This window comes from Solanum lycopersicum, chromosome 1 (assembly GCF_036512215.1).
Source record: "Solanum lycopersicum chromosome 1, SLM_r2.1".
NCBI classification, from domain to species: Eukaryota; Viridiplantae; Streptophyta; class Magnoliopsida; order Solanales; family Solanaceae; genus Solanum; species Solanum lycopersicum.
In genome coordinates, this window is record NC_090800.1 from 36750365 (window position 1) to 36767074 (window position 16710).

At 34.2% G+C, this 16710-nt stretch overlaps 1 protein-coding gene and 1 long non-coding RNA gene across 2 annotated transcripts in view; one reads left to right on the forward strand and one right to left on the reverse strand.

Moving 5' to 3' along the window:
• The window catches only part of LOC138348361 (uncharacterized), a 37408-nt gene that overhangs the window by 7281 nt on the left and 13417 nt on the right, over positions 1–16710 (reverse strand). Inside the window, exon 2 of the long non-coding RNA XR_011220937.1 lies at positions 12502–12742. This is a non-coding gene — a long non-coding RNA (uncharacterized lncRNA). The remainder of the gene's footprint in view (positions 1–12501; positions 12743–16710) is intronic.
• On the forward strand, positions 12824–16598 carry LOC104646478 (uncharacterized). The gene is made up of 5 exons (XM_026030093.2): positions 12824–13068; positions 13146–13349; positions 14229–14321; positions 14415–14982; positions 16431–16598. The coding sequence occupies exons 1-4, from the start codon at positions 12868–12870 to the stop codon at positions 14541–14543; spliced, it is 627 nt and encodes a 208-aa protein (XP_025885878.2). The 5' UTR covers positions 12824–12867; the 3' UTR covers positions 14544–14982; positions 16431–16598.

Sequence of the window (16710 nt, forward strand, 5' to 3'; positions counted from 1 at the left end):
GGCATTGCCTTTAAGGATATTTCACCGAGTAAGGTGTATCCCCAAGGATTCAACAAGCTATTCTAGTATTCAAACTACGAGTCATAATCTAATAAATAATATATTCTACGTAAGAAAAATCAACAGATTAAACAACTAAATATAGTTAGTCCGCCATAAAGGCTACACATAATACAACTAAATATCGTTGTGCATACCAAATAAACATTACAAAATATTTCATAGGATTTCTGTAATTCCCAAATCAAATAGTAATTGACTAATTCCATAAAGACAATAACCCATGCTATATTTTTAAAAAAAAGGAAATTATGTGAGATGACAAAATATACTAAGTAATTAATTAATAAAGGTATAGTTTTATTTTTTTTTGTCATAACTAATGGGATTCACCACCTATTCGTGTAACAGTAAAAGGCTTCTTTATGATTTTCAATATATAATTTTATGCAAAATTAATTTTATTTCTTCTATCCCCACTATATATCTTTCTCATAAATCACCCCTCCACTATATTTTGAAATTCAAGAAAGATTTCACGTACTCCATTTCGTCTTGCTCTAGATTTTTGCAAGTAATGGAAAAGTAAAATATAGTACAATTTTTTTTAAAAAAATAATACAAATTAAAATCTAGATAACTAATTAAACTATACCCATAAAATGTAATTTTGTAAATTCTACCCATATAATGTTATTCTATAAATTCAGTTTGTCATATATGAAATTTTCCCTTTAAAAAATCAAATTTTTGGCTACACAATTAAAATACTTAATATATCGTTATTTAGAAATGAGAGTTAAAAAGGACAAACACTATATCTGCTAATTGTACAAAAGGTAGTACAGATTGTACAGTAAATTTGGCTCTTTTTCATTGATGAACAAATATTTGTCTCATTTGGCTTGACTTTGTGTACAACTTTTGCACTATTTTCTTACAATTCTCTATAGATTTTTGCTAAGCTTGTGTTGAATCCATCCCATTGTTTTAGTCAACTTTAGCTATTCAATTGGTACAAGCAATTGTTAAAAAGGAATACTAGTTGGAGTTGAAAAGAAAAGATTTGGTAGTTGGCAAACTGGTAAGATTTGCAACCATTCTTGACTTTGCTATGTTTACATATGTCATTAGTGACATAGGCATGGTTTTATCCTTCTATAAATAGAGCATTCTTGCTCATTTGTACAACACACCAAGTTAGAGAGAATAAATCATTTTGAGAGCAAAGTGAGGCATTCCATAGACTATATAAGAAAATAGTCTGTGAAGAAAAATAGAGTGTGAGCGATATTTTAGTAAGACGAAAACCAAAAGAGTGTTGTTCCTTTTGAGTGTGTAGTACTCATTTTGAGTGTTGTATTCGTGACTACACAAGTAATATCAGTTGCTCCTCTTGGCCCGTGGTTTTTTCCCTTATTCAGAAGGGTTTCCACGTAAAATTCTTGATGTCGTTATTTTCTCATTTTATTTCCATTACTTTTACAATATATACTTTTCTGCTTGTCCGCGTTTTCCCAACAAACTGGTATCAGAGCCAAGGTTTTATCTGAGTATGCTCTGTGGTTGCAGCACAGTTTGAACTTCCACATCAGAAAAAATTTACTTTGATTTGCGATAACAATATTTTTTGGGGAAAACAATGGAAGCCAACACAAGTAGAATGGTTAATGTGAATGGTGTTAATTATGCCATTTGGAAAGGGAAAATGAAAGATCTGCTTTATGTCAAGATTTTTTATAAACCAGTATTTACCACTGTAAAGCCTAATAGTATAACAGATGAAGAGTGGAATGTGTTGCATAGACAGGTTTGTGGATTCATTAGGCAATGGGTCGACGATAATGTGTTGAACCATATTTCTGGGGAAACACATGCTCGAACCCTATGGGAGCATCTTGAATGTTTGTATGCTCGAAAGACTGGCAAAAACAAAATGTTCTTAATAAAGTAGATGTTGAGTTTGAAGTATCATGATGGTTCTCCAATGACAGACCATCTGAATAATTTTCAGGGGATTATGAACCAATTATCTGCTATGGGCATCAAATTTGATGAAGAAATTCAAGGCTTGCTTCTACTTGGTTCCCTACCAGATTCATGGGAAACATTTAGAACGTCATTGTCAAATTTTGCTCTGGATGGTGTGATCTCTATGGATTCCGCCAAGAGTAGTGTCTTGAATGAAGAGATGAGAAGAAAAACTCAAAGTTCCTCTTCGTCGGATGTCCTGATAACTGGCTCTAGGGGGAGAAATAAATCTCGTGGTTCTCAGCATAGAGAACAAAATAGGAGCAAATCCAAAGGCAGACTTAAGGATATTGAGTGCTATCATTGTGGCATGAAAGGGCTCACAAAGAAGTTCTGCAGGATGTTGAAGAGGGAGAACAATAACAAAGAAGAAACTAAACTAGATGGCAATGAAAATTGCCTAGCCACCGTTACCACCGAAGATCTTGTTACCGTTCTTGATGCAAACATGATAAATATTGCTTGTGATGAGTCAAGCTGGGTTGTGAACATTGGTGCCGCATCTCATGTGACATCAAGGAATGATTTTTTCTCTTCCTACACTCCTGGTGATTTTGGAACCTTGAGTATGGGTAATGAGACTGTTTCTAGGGTGGTTGGTATTGGTACAATTTGTTTGGGAACTGGTATTGGAACTAAACTAGTTTTGAACAATATGAAACATGCTCCTGATGTTCGTCTGCACCTAATTTCTATTTGTGTTTTAGATGATGAAGGATATGTTAGTACCAACGGTGATGGAAAATGGAAGCTCATTAAGGGTTCCTTGGTTGTGGCTCGTGGTAACAAACGTCGTGGTCTAATACTAGACTACGGCTTCTGCTTGTGTTGATATGGTGAATGCAGTTGAGAGCGATAGCTCTTCAATATTATGGCACAAGAGGCTTAGCTACATTAGCGAGAAAGGACTTAATGTTCTAGCCAAGAAGAAATTATTGTCAAATTTCCAAAGTGCTAAATTAGAAAAATGTGAGCACTTCTTGGCTGGTAAACAAAATAGAGTTTCCTTTAAGTCCTACCCAAAGACAGAATTGCTTGCGTTAGTGCACTCTGATTTATGTGGTCCAATGAAGACAAAGACATTGGGTGGTGCACTTTACTTTGTCACTTTCATTGATGATTGCTCGAGAAAACTTTGGGTCTATGTCTTGAAGACTAAAGACCAAGTGTAAGGTGTCTTTAAGCAGTTTCAGGCTTCAGTTGAAAGAGAAACTGAAAAGAAATTAAAATGTATTCATACTGATAATGGTGGTGAATATAGTGGACCATTGGACGAATACTGCAAGCATCAAGGTATTAGACACCAGAAGACTCCTCCCAGGACTCCTCAGCTTAATGGTTTGGCTGAGAGGATGAACAGGACCTTGATGGAGTTAGATGTTTACTTTCTGAAGCAAAGTTGCCGAACTCATTTTGGGGTGAGGCTTTATTGACCGCTGCACATGTTATTAATCTATCTCCTGCTGTTGCTTTGCAAAGTGATGTGCCAAATAGTGTTTGGTATGGAAAGGATGTTTCCTATGACCATTTGAGAGTATTTGGTTGCAAAGCTTTTGTACATGTGCCGAAAGATGAGAGGTCAAAATTAGATGCCAAGACAAGGCAATGCATCTTCATTGGATATGGCCTAAATGAATTTTGTTACAGGCTATATGATCCAATTGAAAAGAAACTTGTGACAAGCCGTGATATTATTTTCATGGAGAATCAAACAATTGAAGATATTGACAAAGCGGAGAAGGTAGAATCTTCAAGTTTTGGTGGTATAGTTCATCATGATGAAGTTCCTCACACAAGTGTGACTGGTGTTGTTGGTTTTGATAATCATGTTGAAGACCAGAATCATGTATCGAATCAACATGTTGATGCTGATAATAACAATGATATTGTTATTGATGATCCTTTTGCTCATGAAGTTGTGGATGAATAAAATATTCCGCTTCGGAGGTCCACAAGACAATGGTTCCTTCCTCCCGTTATTCACCCAATGAGTTTGTGTTACTCACTGACGGAGGAGAACCTGAATGTTATGAGGAGGCCATGGAAGATGAGCACAAGAATCAATGGATTGAAGCCATGCAAGATGAGATGAAGTCTTTCACTACTAGAAATTTGACTTACTGCAACGCTTATTTAGCAACGGTTATACCATCGTAGCAATAGCTAACCTATTACAACGGTTATAACCGTGGCCAAATATCCTTGAATCTAATGGAACAATTATTAAAATAAACTGTTGCATAATCCCGATAACCGTCCCAATAGAGAAGGTATAGCAACAAGTTTTAAAACCGTTGCTATAGATAACTCTATGTTAATGGTTTTTTAGAAAAATAATTGTGATTTTTTAGCCCTAAATATTTTTCCCTCCTAAAAAAATATATTTCCCTCCAATATAATTAGTCCCTCCTAAAAAAATAATTTTTATTTATTAACTTTTTAGAAAATGTAAAGAAAAAGAATGAAACCCTTATTTTTCAGAAATTTCATCAAAGCAATGTGAGAGAGGCTTTTTGTGGGTGAAGCTGCATGTGAAAGGAATTTCTGAAGATTTTGGTGAGAAAAATGAAATTTGTTGGTGAAGCTGTTGGTGAAGCTGTTGGTGAAGCTCGTTGGTGAAGAGCTGTCAGTGAAGTTGTTGGTGAAGCTCGTAGGCGAAGCTGTTACTGAAGCTCGTTGTTGAAGCTCGATTGTGAAGCTGTTGCTGAAGCTCGTCGGGGAAAACAACCAGCTCGTTCTTTTTGGTGATGTTTTTGAGGTCGACTACGAATTCATCTTAAAGGTTAATAATGTTTAAGTTTTCTATTCTAGTTCATGATTTCTAAGTCCCCATTGAATTAATTTTGAAAAATGTTAAAGAATAATATATGGGTTAGTCTTAAACCTATGTTATTTGCTCTAATATAGTTAGTGTATAAACTTCCCCTGTTTGATTCTTTGATATATAAGAGAGTCAAAATCTAGTGCTCCAAGTTTGTGGATCTGTAAGTATTTCTTTCTGCATATTTTTTTGTTCCAGCTGAATTCTTCCTTAATATTCCCCATTTGATGTGAATGTGGACAAAAATTACTCCCAAATTACTTCCTACTGGTATTTGTTTCACTTTTTGTTGACTGATATAGCTTAACCTAGTTCGTTTTTGAAAAACTCTCTTACCCTTTGACTGACTACAAACCTTGATGTAAATATTGTAGTTGTTTGACCCTGTGTTCTCTCATCTATTTTTTGGTATTCATATTGCTGATCTCAACTTGTTTCGGATTAAGGCCTAGTTATCTTCAATTTTGTTTTTGATTATTAAGAGATGTTTAAACTTGAGTGTCACTGTCGTTTTACTTTGAAATACATTCGGATTCTGATATTGTCTATGTCTTTTGCTTGTTCGATTGAATGTTATCTTCCCTTATAAGTCACTGCCAGCATAAACTGTGACACATAATGCCCTATTTTTTCGTTAAAGTTAATGACATTGTGTGGATTTGTGCATTTTCCGATATTGTTTTGATCATTCACGAAGCACAAATTGATTTGCTTTGTATAATTTACTTCTCACTTTACCTGTTCGTTGTGTTTTATTTGGATGCAGTGTCTATAATTTAAACTGGCTATAATTGTGTTAGTCTTAGGAATTTGTGTGTCATTAATAGAAATGTGTGGAACTTGAATTTGTTTTTCAAGTTTTTAACTGCTTGCATAATTCATATTATATTGACAGTGAATGTACATTTTAATAAAAAGAGACCTCTTTAACATGTCTTTAAGCATTCCTTCTCTTCCAAAGTTTCCATATAACTATGGCTTGTATGAGCTTCATGATATGCTGCAATTTGGGGACTTCTCTTGTTTTTTTGCAACTTGAATGGCCTGCAATAACTCCTTGCTGATATTACTGTGAAGTTCTGATTCAAACTGAGAGCTCAAATAGTCTTCTCTTTCAATCCATTCCCTAAATCTGCTTACGGAGTCTCTTTCTCTTCTCCACCATTTGATTTACTTAGCTAGACGATATTTGTTTGATTCAACAGTGTAACAAAGAAAGAATATAGTCCTTGTCTTTGTGCTTCATAAAATATTGTATCCATTGTTTGAAGTATGACTATATCAGTGTATATTTTCAGTGCAACTTCCTTTTCAATTGTTGCAAAATCAATAGTTAATCGTTAAGGACCCTGTAACAGTGTACTCTCTCCTCTTTTGTTTAAGGAATATAGTTCAAGTGTGAGATGAATTTGACCTCGCCTCCAGGGAAATCGAGGACCTGGGAATCATTATGAATACTTTGCATTGGATTTAACATTGTTTGAGCTTTGGTTGAGTTAAAAAGAGAATAAGCAAAGTGGGGTTGATTTAAACTAAGAATTCGAAATGGGGCTCTTATATTTGGTGATATTTGTATGATGATGATAAACAGAAGATAAAAATTCAATCTTGGGTTTCAAATAAATCAATTTTCTTGATTTTAATAACAATAGAGTCATTGTGCCACTGTTTTTTTTTGTTGTGTGATTAAAAAAAAATTGATGGAGTTTTCTAAGCTAAGCTACTTATCTTGGACTTGTATCTCTTATATTTTTTCCTCTCTTTGGCTTGGTTTCCTACTAATATTGTGTGATTATGTTATTTATAGGCTTGGCTGAAACAGACCCAAAGGTAACACTTGAGGATTTTTGAAGTAGTTCGTTTGGAACCCGAGAAGGATGATTGGTAAGAAATTGAAAGTAATAGAAATTTTCTTCTATATGGTAGTTGTTACATTGACCAGCTAACTCCCTTGTGTTTTTTTATAAAGAGAATATGAGTTGTTATAGTTTGTTTGAACTACTTTTTCCATGTGAATACTCTGTTATTATTTTACAAATACATGAACTGTTTTGCTAGAATCAAAACTAATGTATTGATAGTTATTTTGTTTGCTTGTTGCAGTCTATTGCTATAATGTATGTTATTTACTCTAATCTAGGTCTGTCCTTATTGCTTTGAAATGTGTTTGTGTGTGCCTTTAGTCATTCATTTGTATAAAGTTTATTAAATGGTGGAAGTTGCTAATAACTTAACTTGTCAATATTTTTTGGTTCTACTATTAGTGTTGTAAATGTTTGTTGTTGAATTGATGTGAAGGTTTGAGATTCGATTAATCTAAAAGTTGACAATATTTGTTTCATTCAATAGTGTAACATAGAAAGAATATAGTCCTTGTCTTTGTGCTTCATAAAATATTGTATCCATTGTTTGAAGTTTGACTATATCAGTGTATATTTTCACTGCAACTTCCTTTTCAATTGCTGCAAAATCAATAGTTATTGAGTAACCATCATTGCCAAGGACCCTGTAACAGTGTACTCTCTCCTCTTTTGTTTAAGGAATATAGTTCAAGTGTGAGATGAATTTGACCTCGCCTCCAGGGAAATCGAGGACCTGGGAATCATTATGAATACTTTGCATTGGATTTAACATTGTTTGAGCTTTGATTGAGTCAAAAAGAAAATAAGCAAAGTGGGGTTGATTTAAACCAAGAATTCGAAATGGTGTTCTTATATTTGGTAATATTTGTATGATGATGATAAACAGAAGATAAAAATTAAATCTTGAGTTTCAAATAAATCAATTTTCTTGATTTTAATAACAATAGAGTCATTGTGCCACTGTTTTGTTTTGTATCTGTGATTAAAAAAAGGATTTTTTTGATGGAGTTTTCTAAGCTAAGCTTCTTATCTTGGACTTGTATCTCTTATATGTTTTCCTCTCTTTGGCTTGGTTTCCTACTAATATTGTGTGATAATGTTATTTATAGGCTTTGCTGAAACAGACGCAAAGGTAACACTTGAGGATTTTTGAAGTAGTTCTTTTGGAACCCGAGAAGGCTGATTGGTAAGAAATTGAAAGTAATAGAAATTTTCTGCTATATGGTAGTTGTTACATTGACTAGCTAACTCTCTTGTGTTTTTTTATAAAGAGAATATGAGTTGTTATAGTTTGTTTGAACTACTTTTTCCATGTGAATACTCTGTTATTATTTTACAAATACATGAACTGTTTTGCTAGAACAAAACTAATGTATTGATAGTTATTTTGTTTGCTTATTGCAGTCTATTGCTATAATGTATGTTATTTACTCTAATCTAGGTCTGCCCTTATTGCTTTGAAATGTGTTTACGTGTACCTTTAGTCATTCATTTGTATAAAGTTTATAAAATGGTGGAAGCTGCTAATAACTTAACTTGTCAATATTTTTTGGTTCTATTAGTGTTGTAAATGTTTGTTGTTGAATTGATGTGAAGGTTTGAGATTCGATTAATCTAAAAGTTCGAGTTGTTAAGTTCTTTCGATATTATTTGTACGCATGAATTTATTGGCTTTAATGTTTTGCACATGTCATGTAGGATAAATATTCAATGGATTTTAGAGATAAAAGTTGGATGAATCTCCGAAGATCCACCAATGAATATATTCATGGAGTTAATGATTTTCTTGATAAAGCATTTGAACGAGCTTCCCAAGGAAATGAAATATTGTGTCCTTGTTAGAAGTGCTTTAATCGTAGTTGGCATTGCCGAAATATGGTAGAGGATCATTTGATTTGCCATGGATTTGTTCATGGATACACCAAATGGGTTTTTTATGGTGAAGGATTTTCCTCTAGAAATACGCTACATCCAACCGATGAAGAAGAAACTTCTAACATGCATGACGATATTGATAGATTACTTCATGATACTTTTAGAAATATTGTAGATGATCAGAGAGATGAAGGAGTGATGGAGGGGCCACATGAATATGCAAAAAGATTTTTTAAATTAGTGGAGGAAGGAAAGAAGAGTTGTATCGAAGGTGTAAGAATTTTTCTAAGTTGAGTTTTACCATCCGGCTATACTTGTTTAAATGCATTCACAAGTTGACTGATGTGGCCTTTTCAGACTCGTTTTACAAGGCAAAAAAGGTCATAAAAGATTTGGATCTTCATTATGAGAAAATACATGCTTGCACTAATGATTGCATATTATTTTTGAATGAAAATGCAAAGCTAGATAATTGCTCTGTGTATGGAGCTTCAAGATGGAAGAATGTTCGGAATGACTTAAATAATAAGGTTACGAAAATCCCAGTGAAGGTTTTAAGGTACTTTCCTTTAAAGCCTAGGCTTCAGAGGATATTCATGTGTTCTGAAACATCTGTAGCTATGAGATGGCATGATACTGAACGACTTAAAGATGGAAATTTAAGACATCCTGCAGATGGTGAAGCTTGGAAGGATTTTGATTCATTGCATCCTAACTTTGCTAATGATGCTCGTAATGTTAGATTGGGTCTTTCAAGTGATGGTTTCAATCCATTCAGAACTATGAGCATTTCCCATAGCACATGGCCAGTTATGTTGATGAACTATAATTTATCTCCATGGACTTGCGTGAAGTCGGAGAATATTATGTTATCAATGATTATTCCAGGTCCATCGTCTCCGGGAAATGATATAGATGTATACTTGGAACCACTGATTGCGGAGTTGAAGGAACTATGGGAAGTGGGAGTTGAAACATATGATGTTGTAACTAATCAAACCTTTCTAATGCATGCAGCTTTATTGTGGACAATTAGTGATTTTCCAGCTCTAGCAATGCTTTCTGGATGGAGAACCAAGGGGAGATGGGCATGCCCCACTTGTAACCATAATACTTGTTCCCAATATCTCAAACATAGTCGCAAGATGTGTTACTTGGGTCACCGGACGTTTTTACCTCCTGATCATCCATTCAGAAGAGATAAAAGATCATTTAATGGTAAACAGGAGCATAAAGTTGCACCTACTCCATTATCAGGTGCACAAATTCTTGAAGAGCTTCTTGAATTCAATAATGTTTTTGGAAAGAACAAAAAGAAAAGAAAACGAAAGAATGTTGGTCCATGAAAGAAAAAATCCATATTTTTTGAGTTGTTGTATTGGGCAACAAACAAATTGAGGCACAATCTTGATGTGATGCACATAGAGAAGAATATTTGTGACAGTGTGCTTGGGACTTTATTGGATATACTTGTAAAGTCCAAAGATCATATAAGTTCTCGCTATGACTTGTATGAAATGGGGATACGTAAAGAGCTTCAACCTCTAAAAGATTGTGATACAGGAAATATCCATCTAGCTAAAGCTTGTTTCTCTATGACACCAGATGAGAAAAAGTTATTTTGCACCGTCTTAAAAGATGCCAAATTACCAAAAGGGTGTGCTTATAATATATCAAGTCGTGTGCAAATTGAAGAGATGAAAGTATCAGGATACAAAAGTCACGATGCTCATTTCATAATGCATTACTTGCTCCAGGTTGCAGTCAGAAAAGTGTTACCCAAGAATGTAGCTATGGTCTTGATTAGATTGGGGAATTATTTTAAAGCCACATGTAGTAAGGTTATAAGAAGAAGCGATCTTGATGAGATGAAAGCAGAAATCATAGATTTGAATGTGAGCTTGAAAAGATTTTTCCTCCATCTTTTTTTTATATAATGACACATTTACCTATCCATTTAGTAGATGAAATTAATCTTGGAAGCCCAACTCATTTGCGTTGGATGTATTCTATAGAGAGAACTATGTGTGACTTCAAGGGGCTTGTTCATAATCGAGAAAATCCTGAAGGATCAATAGTAGAAGGTTTTTCAGCTGTAGATTGTTTGAACTTTATTTCCATATACCTACCTAATACGGTGAAGACAAAATTAAGTAGGTGTGAAATAGAGGATGATGAGTACATTCAAATAGAGGAAGGTGGTGTTTCACATTTATTTCCTAAGACATGTCATCCAATTGGAAGTGAAAATATAAGGAAAGGCAAGATTTTTAACATGGAGCAGCATGAGTTGTTTGAAGCACATCGATATACTTTGTTCAATATAGGAGATGAACAAGTAGAGACATTTATCAAGTAAGATAAAATACTCATTTGTTTTTAAACTTCATTTAGATGTTATGATAATGTATTTAAAATTTCATTTCATTTATAAATACACATTGATTAAATTACATTACATGCTTACAGGGAACATAAGAGCTTAACTGATAATCGTACTAGAGGCAATGCTTGGGTAAAAGCACAGGTCCATAGTAGAAAATTTGGTGATTGGTTTAGTGAAAAAATTAAAAATATTGAATTGTCCAATCATTTAAAATGGCAGGCTAAAGGGCCTAACTTTGTGGAAAAAAGATAAACTGGATATTTCATTAATGGATATCGATTTCATACGAAGAAACAGGATGCCCCTTGTAAAACTCAGAATAGTGGAGTGACTTTGTCAGCCACAACGGATAGTTTTGCTAGTGCTAGGGACCAAACTCCAGTTGATGGAATGGTTCTCTATTACGGAATAATTCAGGATATCATTCAGATTGATTATTGGGGTTGCTTTAGTGTTGTACTTTTTAATTGTGATTGGTTTCATAATGAAGTCGATGAATATGGATTGACTCGGGTATATTTCAACAAAAAATGTAGTACAAATGATCCTTTTGTACTAGCATCTCAAGTGCATCAAGTTTTTTATGTGGAAGACCCGGTTGAGAAAAATGTTTATTATGCAAGAAACAAAGTCCCTGTGGATTTGTATGATTTGGAGGAAGATAATTGTCCTAATATTGAAGAAACATTTTGGAGAGAGCCTAATGATGATATTGGTTCATCAGAAAGATTAGTTGATGTAGATGTTAGATGGTCTAGAGAAGATCTTCCTGTTGATATCATCGATGCTCCTTCCATTGCACAACATTCACAAGATGAAGCTATGGAAACATCGGAAGAGGAGGATGACTTTGATGATACTGATTGGGATTGGATGGAAGTTGATGATTGACAAAGGATCTTGTGGACTTGTTCGAATACATTATGTTTTTTTTTCTTATAGTAAGTAATGAATATCATTTGAGTTGCATCATATAGATTATGAATGTTGAGTGACCTATATTTGCTATCTCTTCTTTTTGTTTCTATATATTTTTTTTCATGTTATGGTAAGTCTTTTTTCTCTCTTATTGATCATTTTCATTCTTCTTGTTTTTGCAGTTTCTCTGAGCAATTTCAATATATTAGTGGACCAGCAAATCAGTAGGTTCTTATCTCTTTATTAAGGTCCAACACTCCAGGTTCGTATCTCGTTTTTATGATTCTTTGAACACTTCTTCACTCTTATAATTCCACCAATTGGCTTCCTAAAAACACTCTAAATCTTGTGTGTGATTGTGGAAAGTAACAGACCTACTGGATGTTTTTCAGCTCTTTGCAATATCTTTGTAACTTTTTAATTTCTTCTATTTTCACACAGGTCAGAATAGTCATAGCTATGAGTCAACAAGAAACTTCAAAAAGAACCAAAAAAGCCAAAAAGAAGACATTTGCTAAACCGGGATCGTATCATTCTTGGCAAATAAGAAACGACGGTTATTGACAACAAATGAAATTATTAAAGAAATAGAGTGCGAGAAAGGACACCTGCTCAAATTAATTGGAGGACAACAATCAATGGCACCACAATCTGAAGCAAAAAGAAAATCTGCCGAGGAGTTGCCTTTTGAAAATCAGCCTGTCGAGGAGCTGCCTGTTGTGCACCCTGTCGAGGAGCTGCCTCTTGAGCAGCCTGTCCAGGAGCTACCTCTTGACCAACATGGCAAAGATTTTCCTTTCGAGGATCAAGTGCAAATGAATTCTTTCACTCCTCAAACAAATGATCAACCTGAAGAACAAGGTAACATATAAGATTACAAACCTATTAAATGTATTCATAATTTTTAATTATATTTCGTTTATTTTCTTAGAGCTGGAGATGTTTCCAGTCCAAATAAAAGAGGTAGAACGCAAATGCATGATGTTCATGCCCGAAAAGAACGTAAGTTGATCATACTGAATAGTCAAAATCAACATGTTGGTCCTACGGATGATGTTGTCATAGAGCTAAGTAGCTTCCTAGGAACATTGGCTAGAAATGCGACTCTTTGCCCATTTGATATATTGGATTGGAGGAGCATGGACACTAAAAAGGATTTGTGGGATTATACCAAGGTTTGTAGTTTACAATAATAAATTATTTGTAAAAGTATTTTACTTCTATTGGCTAATTGAATGACACAAAATTATAGGGGAAATATATTATTCCTGAAGCTGCGTACCATTGGGCTATGGTAACAATTCGAGATGCTTGGAGAAGACATAGAAGTGATTTGAAGCTTAATTATTACGATCCATATGAAAATGATGCAGTTCGAATGGCAAAAAAGTCTGGTCATATTCATGAATGTCAATTTAGAGAGCTACTCAAATATTGGAATTCTGAAAAATTCAAGGTAAAAATGTAGTTCAGAATATCAATTTTTTTAATTAGTAGCATTTGTATTATAGCTCTTGATTTTCGCTCCCTTCCCAGCTTCTTCCCACTTTGTGACCCCCAACACTTCAAAACTGTTAGAAAAAATAGTACCTCTCTTCCCAGCTTCTATGCTTCCTCTTGACTCTTCTTTCTCATAGGTGTCTTTTTAATCAGCAAGTGGATTATTATCATGCACAAACTTAAAGCAATTAGAGCAACATTTTGGACTGTATCTGTAATTCAGACCTTACTAGAAAGACCCATAAGGTGCAGCAAGTGTAACTATCTCCACTTAAGTTTGAGAAATGTCAATGACAATTGCAATGAAATATGATTCATTTCTATTTGTAATTCATACCTCTAGCAATATTATGGTTTGTATACGGACCAGTCTGCATAACCTTCTCTCTGACTGCTACAAAAGTAAATCAAAACATATAGTAACCATCTGAATAGTATAGGTACTAAAGCATCTGGATAAAGTGCCAATATTGACTGCTATGACATAATTGTCCATAGTGTGATATCGGCGTTGCTAACATAATAGTATTGATTCTGCTTTACCTGAGTCTTGGTTGTACTTTTGTGTCTAAAGTAGTGTGATAATAGTATATATTCTGCTTTATTTTTTATTTTACTCTCTTTTGTATTGTAATATTTTGAAGCTTCATTTATTGTGATAGTCACATGCATTTTACAAGACACCTTAACACTATATAATGACTAATATTGACAGATTGTTATAAACGAAAAATGGACTTTTATAAAGGAAAGACAGACTAATATTGACCTCGTCTAGTACACTATATAACACTAATATACCTTTGATTAACATTACTGATTCATTTCTTTGCAGAAAATGTCTGAAACAAATGCAAAGAATCGAAAAAAACTGATGAATCCACACACTGCTGGCAAAAAGAGTTTCGCTTTAGTTCGTAATAAGCTGGTGAGTTCTCTAATATATTATTTTTTAATGAAATTTTCTTTTGGATGTCTTCCAATGTGAGTTTAGTTTTTATATATATTTCAATTCGACTAGGAGAAAGATAAGGAGACAGTATCATCTAAGGATCTCTTTGTGGTTATAAGAACAAGAAAACCTAGGCGATCGTACAAGGCCTCAAATGAAGATACTACTAGTAAAATTGTATGTGCCTGTTTATTTTAATTTTTTTTGTTGAGATCAATTATTTATTTCATAAGATTGTATTTGTTGGATATACTTTGGTAGGCTGAAATGGAGTAAATTGAAAAATAAATAAGCATAAATGGTGAGTATGTTGATGCATTTTCAAGCGTCATGGGTCCTGAACATCCGGGACGTCTAAGACTATATGGCGCAGGAGTTACAAAGACTACTTTGAAAAAAAAAGTTGGCAATTGGGAATCAACTTTAAGTGCAACAACTGATGGAATGCAGCAAATGCAAGAGAGGATGCAGAAAATGGAGAAACAAATGGAGGAACAAAAGAAAATTGTGCGACAAGAAGTTATTGCAGATGTTATTGCACAACTTAAGCATGCAGGATTAATTGATCCTAACATATTGGAAGCATTGTCGACTCCTTCACTAAGAGAATCTACTTCTATTCAAGGGGCTAAACAAGGTTGGTGTCGCTAATTCTATGTTTTTATTGGTATTTGTTGTTGCTACTTGCTATAGGATTAGAATGGAATAGTATGCTATTCATCTAAGGAAGTTGGGGAAAAGTTAGGTAGAGGATCACTAAATGCCTGATTCATGAGTTTAATTTCTGAGTTGCTACTTGTTCTCTGATAGTTTAATGTCTGAGTTGTTGCTTGTAGTCTGGTTCATGAGTTTTCTGGTGCTGCTTGTAGCCTAGTAGAGGACTAGTGCCTCCTCTTATGGCGTAATATAGCTAGTGCTGACTTAGAGGGGAAAGATTAGCTCAACACATTGTTAGAAGTAGTATTAACATGATGATTATTCTAACATTAGTAGAATATCTATATATGACTATTATATAGAGTTTACAGATAGTAACATAGATTAGACATTCTTAGTGCTAAATGCAGAGGATACGTCCACATGGAAGTGAAAACGAAGCCTTTTCAGACAGTGATTGGATTTCATGAACAGTATTCTTTATTTCTTCCTTGTCCCTAACAAGTCCACATAATTGGCATGTGAATCCTTTATTACCAACACAAAAAAAGTAAGTCCTTAGGAAACCAGATCAAGATCAATCTTGCAGGTTTAAGATGAGGTTCGAGAAAGAGATCATATACCAGAGTCACGAAGCAGGAAACCAGTGCATCTCTTGTCCTTGCATCTATAACCCTCCAAAACTGCACTTTCTTGGATATCATCATTTTGTCCCTTACAGTAGGTTATAAGTTTGTGAGCAGAGAAATCTTATTACTGAGCACTAGTTAGACTACACAATGGACATACCAACATGATGCAGCGAATGCAAGTGCAGGAAAAAAGGTACTGTTCTTTAAGAGCCTTTTGACGAGTTGCAGTGGTTCCAGCTATTTCTATATAACTTATTGATACCTTTTGGAAGCCAATCAACGTAGTAGCTAATTACTGCATGTAGTCTGGTTTCTTGTTTATGTTAATTAAACATGTCTCTTGTAGCATTATAGTGTTGTTTCTACTGCTTGTAGTCTAGACTCTTGTTTCTGCTGCAGGTCTATCCTGTTTCTGCAGCTGCTCTCTTATTTTTGCTGCTGGTCTATCTTGTTTCTGCAGCTGCTCTCTTGTTTCTGCTGCTGCTCTCTTGTTTCTGCTGCTGGTTTCATGTAGCATTATACATAGATTCGAATCCTAGCTTCACGATTATGTTTAGTCGAGTCAACGTATTAGCTAATTACTGCATGTAGTATGGTCTCTTGTTTCTGCTGCTGCTTGTAGAAGTTTGAATGCGCGCAGCTAGCAGTTGAATGTTATTGGCATGTACTTGATTTCCAAGTTTTAGGGTTGAACAATTCTAAAAGCTAATGCCTGGTTGTAACTACATGTATACTTGTTAATTTCTAAGATTTGATGTTTCCTAAATTATTTATATTTTTTTCTGATTGTATGTAGGTGACGAAATCGAAGAAGGCAATGAAAGCAATAGTGAAGACTTGACATAGGAGCTGAAGTATATATTGATTTAAACTTTATTGATGTTCTAGAAATCATATATTTTTGAAGATTGAAAATTCTATGGCATGTGTTTCACCTTTTTTGAATGCTATAAAATGATTTGTATATTTTGCTTTAATTGATATTAGAATCACGGATCTTGAATTCTAATTACGGTAATGAACATTTATTCTCGTTAACGATTTATGTGTATTTTTATGTTATAAAATTTATTCTC

What these genes read in the sequence shown, in the direction of transcription:
- LOC104646478 (XM_026030093.2), top strand. Translation starts at nt 12,868, where the DNA reads ATGCATGATGTTCATGCCCGAAAAGAACGTAAGTTGATCATACTGAAT. An exon ending in ATTTGTGGGATTATACCAAG is followed by an intron (nt 13,069 to 13,145) that starts GTTTGTAGTTTA and finishes ACAAAATTATAG; the next exon opens with GGGAAATATATTATTCCTGA. An exon ending in GGAATTCTGAAAAATTCAAG is followed by an intron (nt 13,350 to 14,228) that starts GTAAAAATGTAG and finishes ATTTCTTTGCAG; the next exon opens with AAAATGTCTGAAACAAATGC.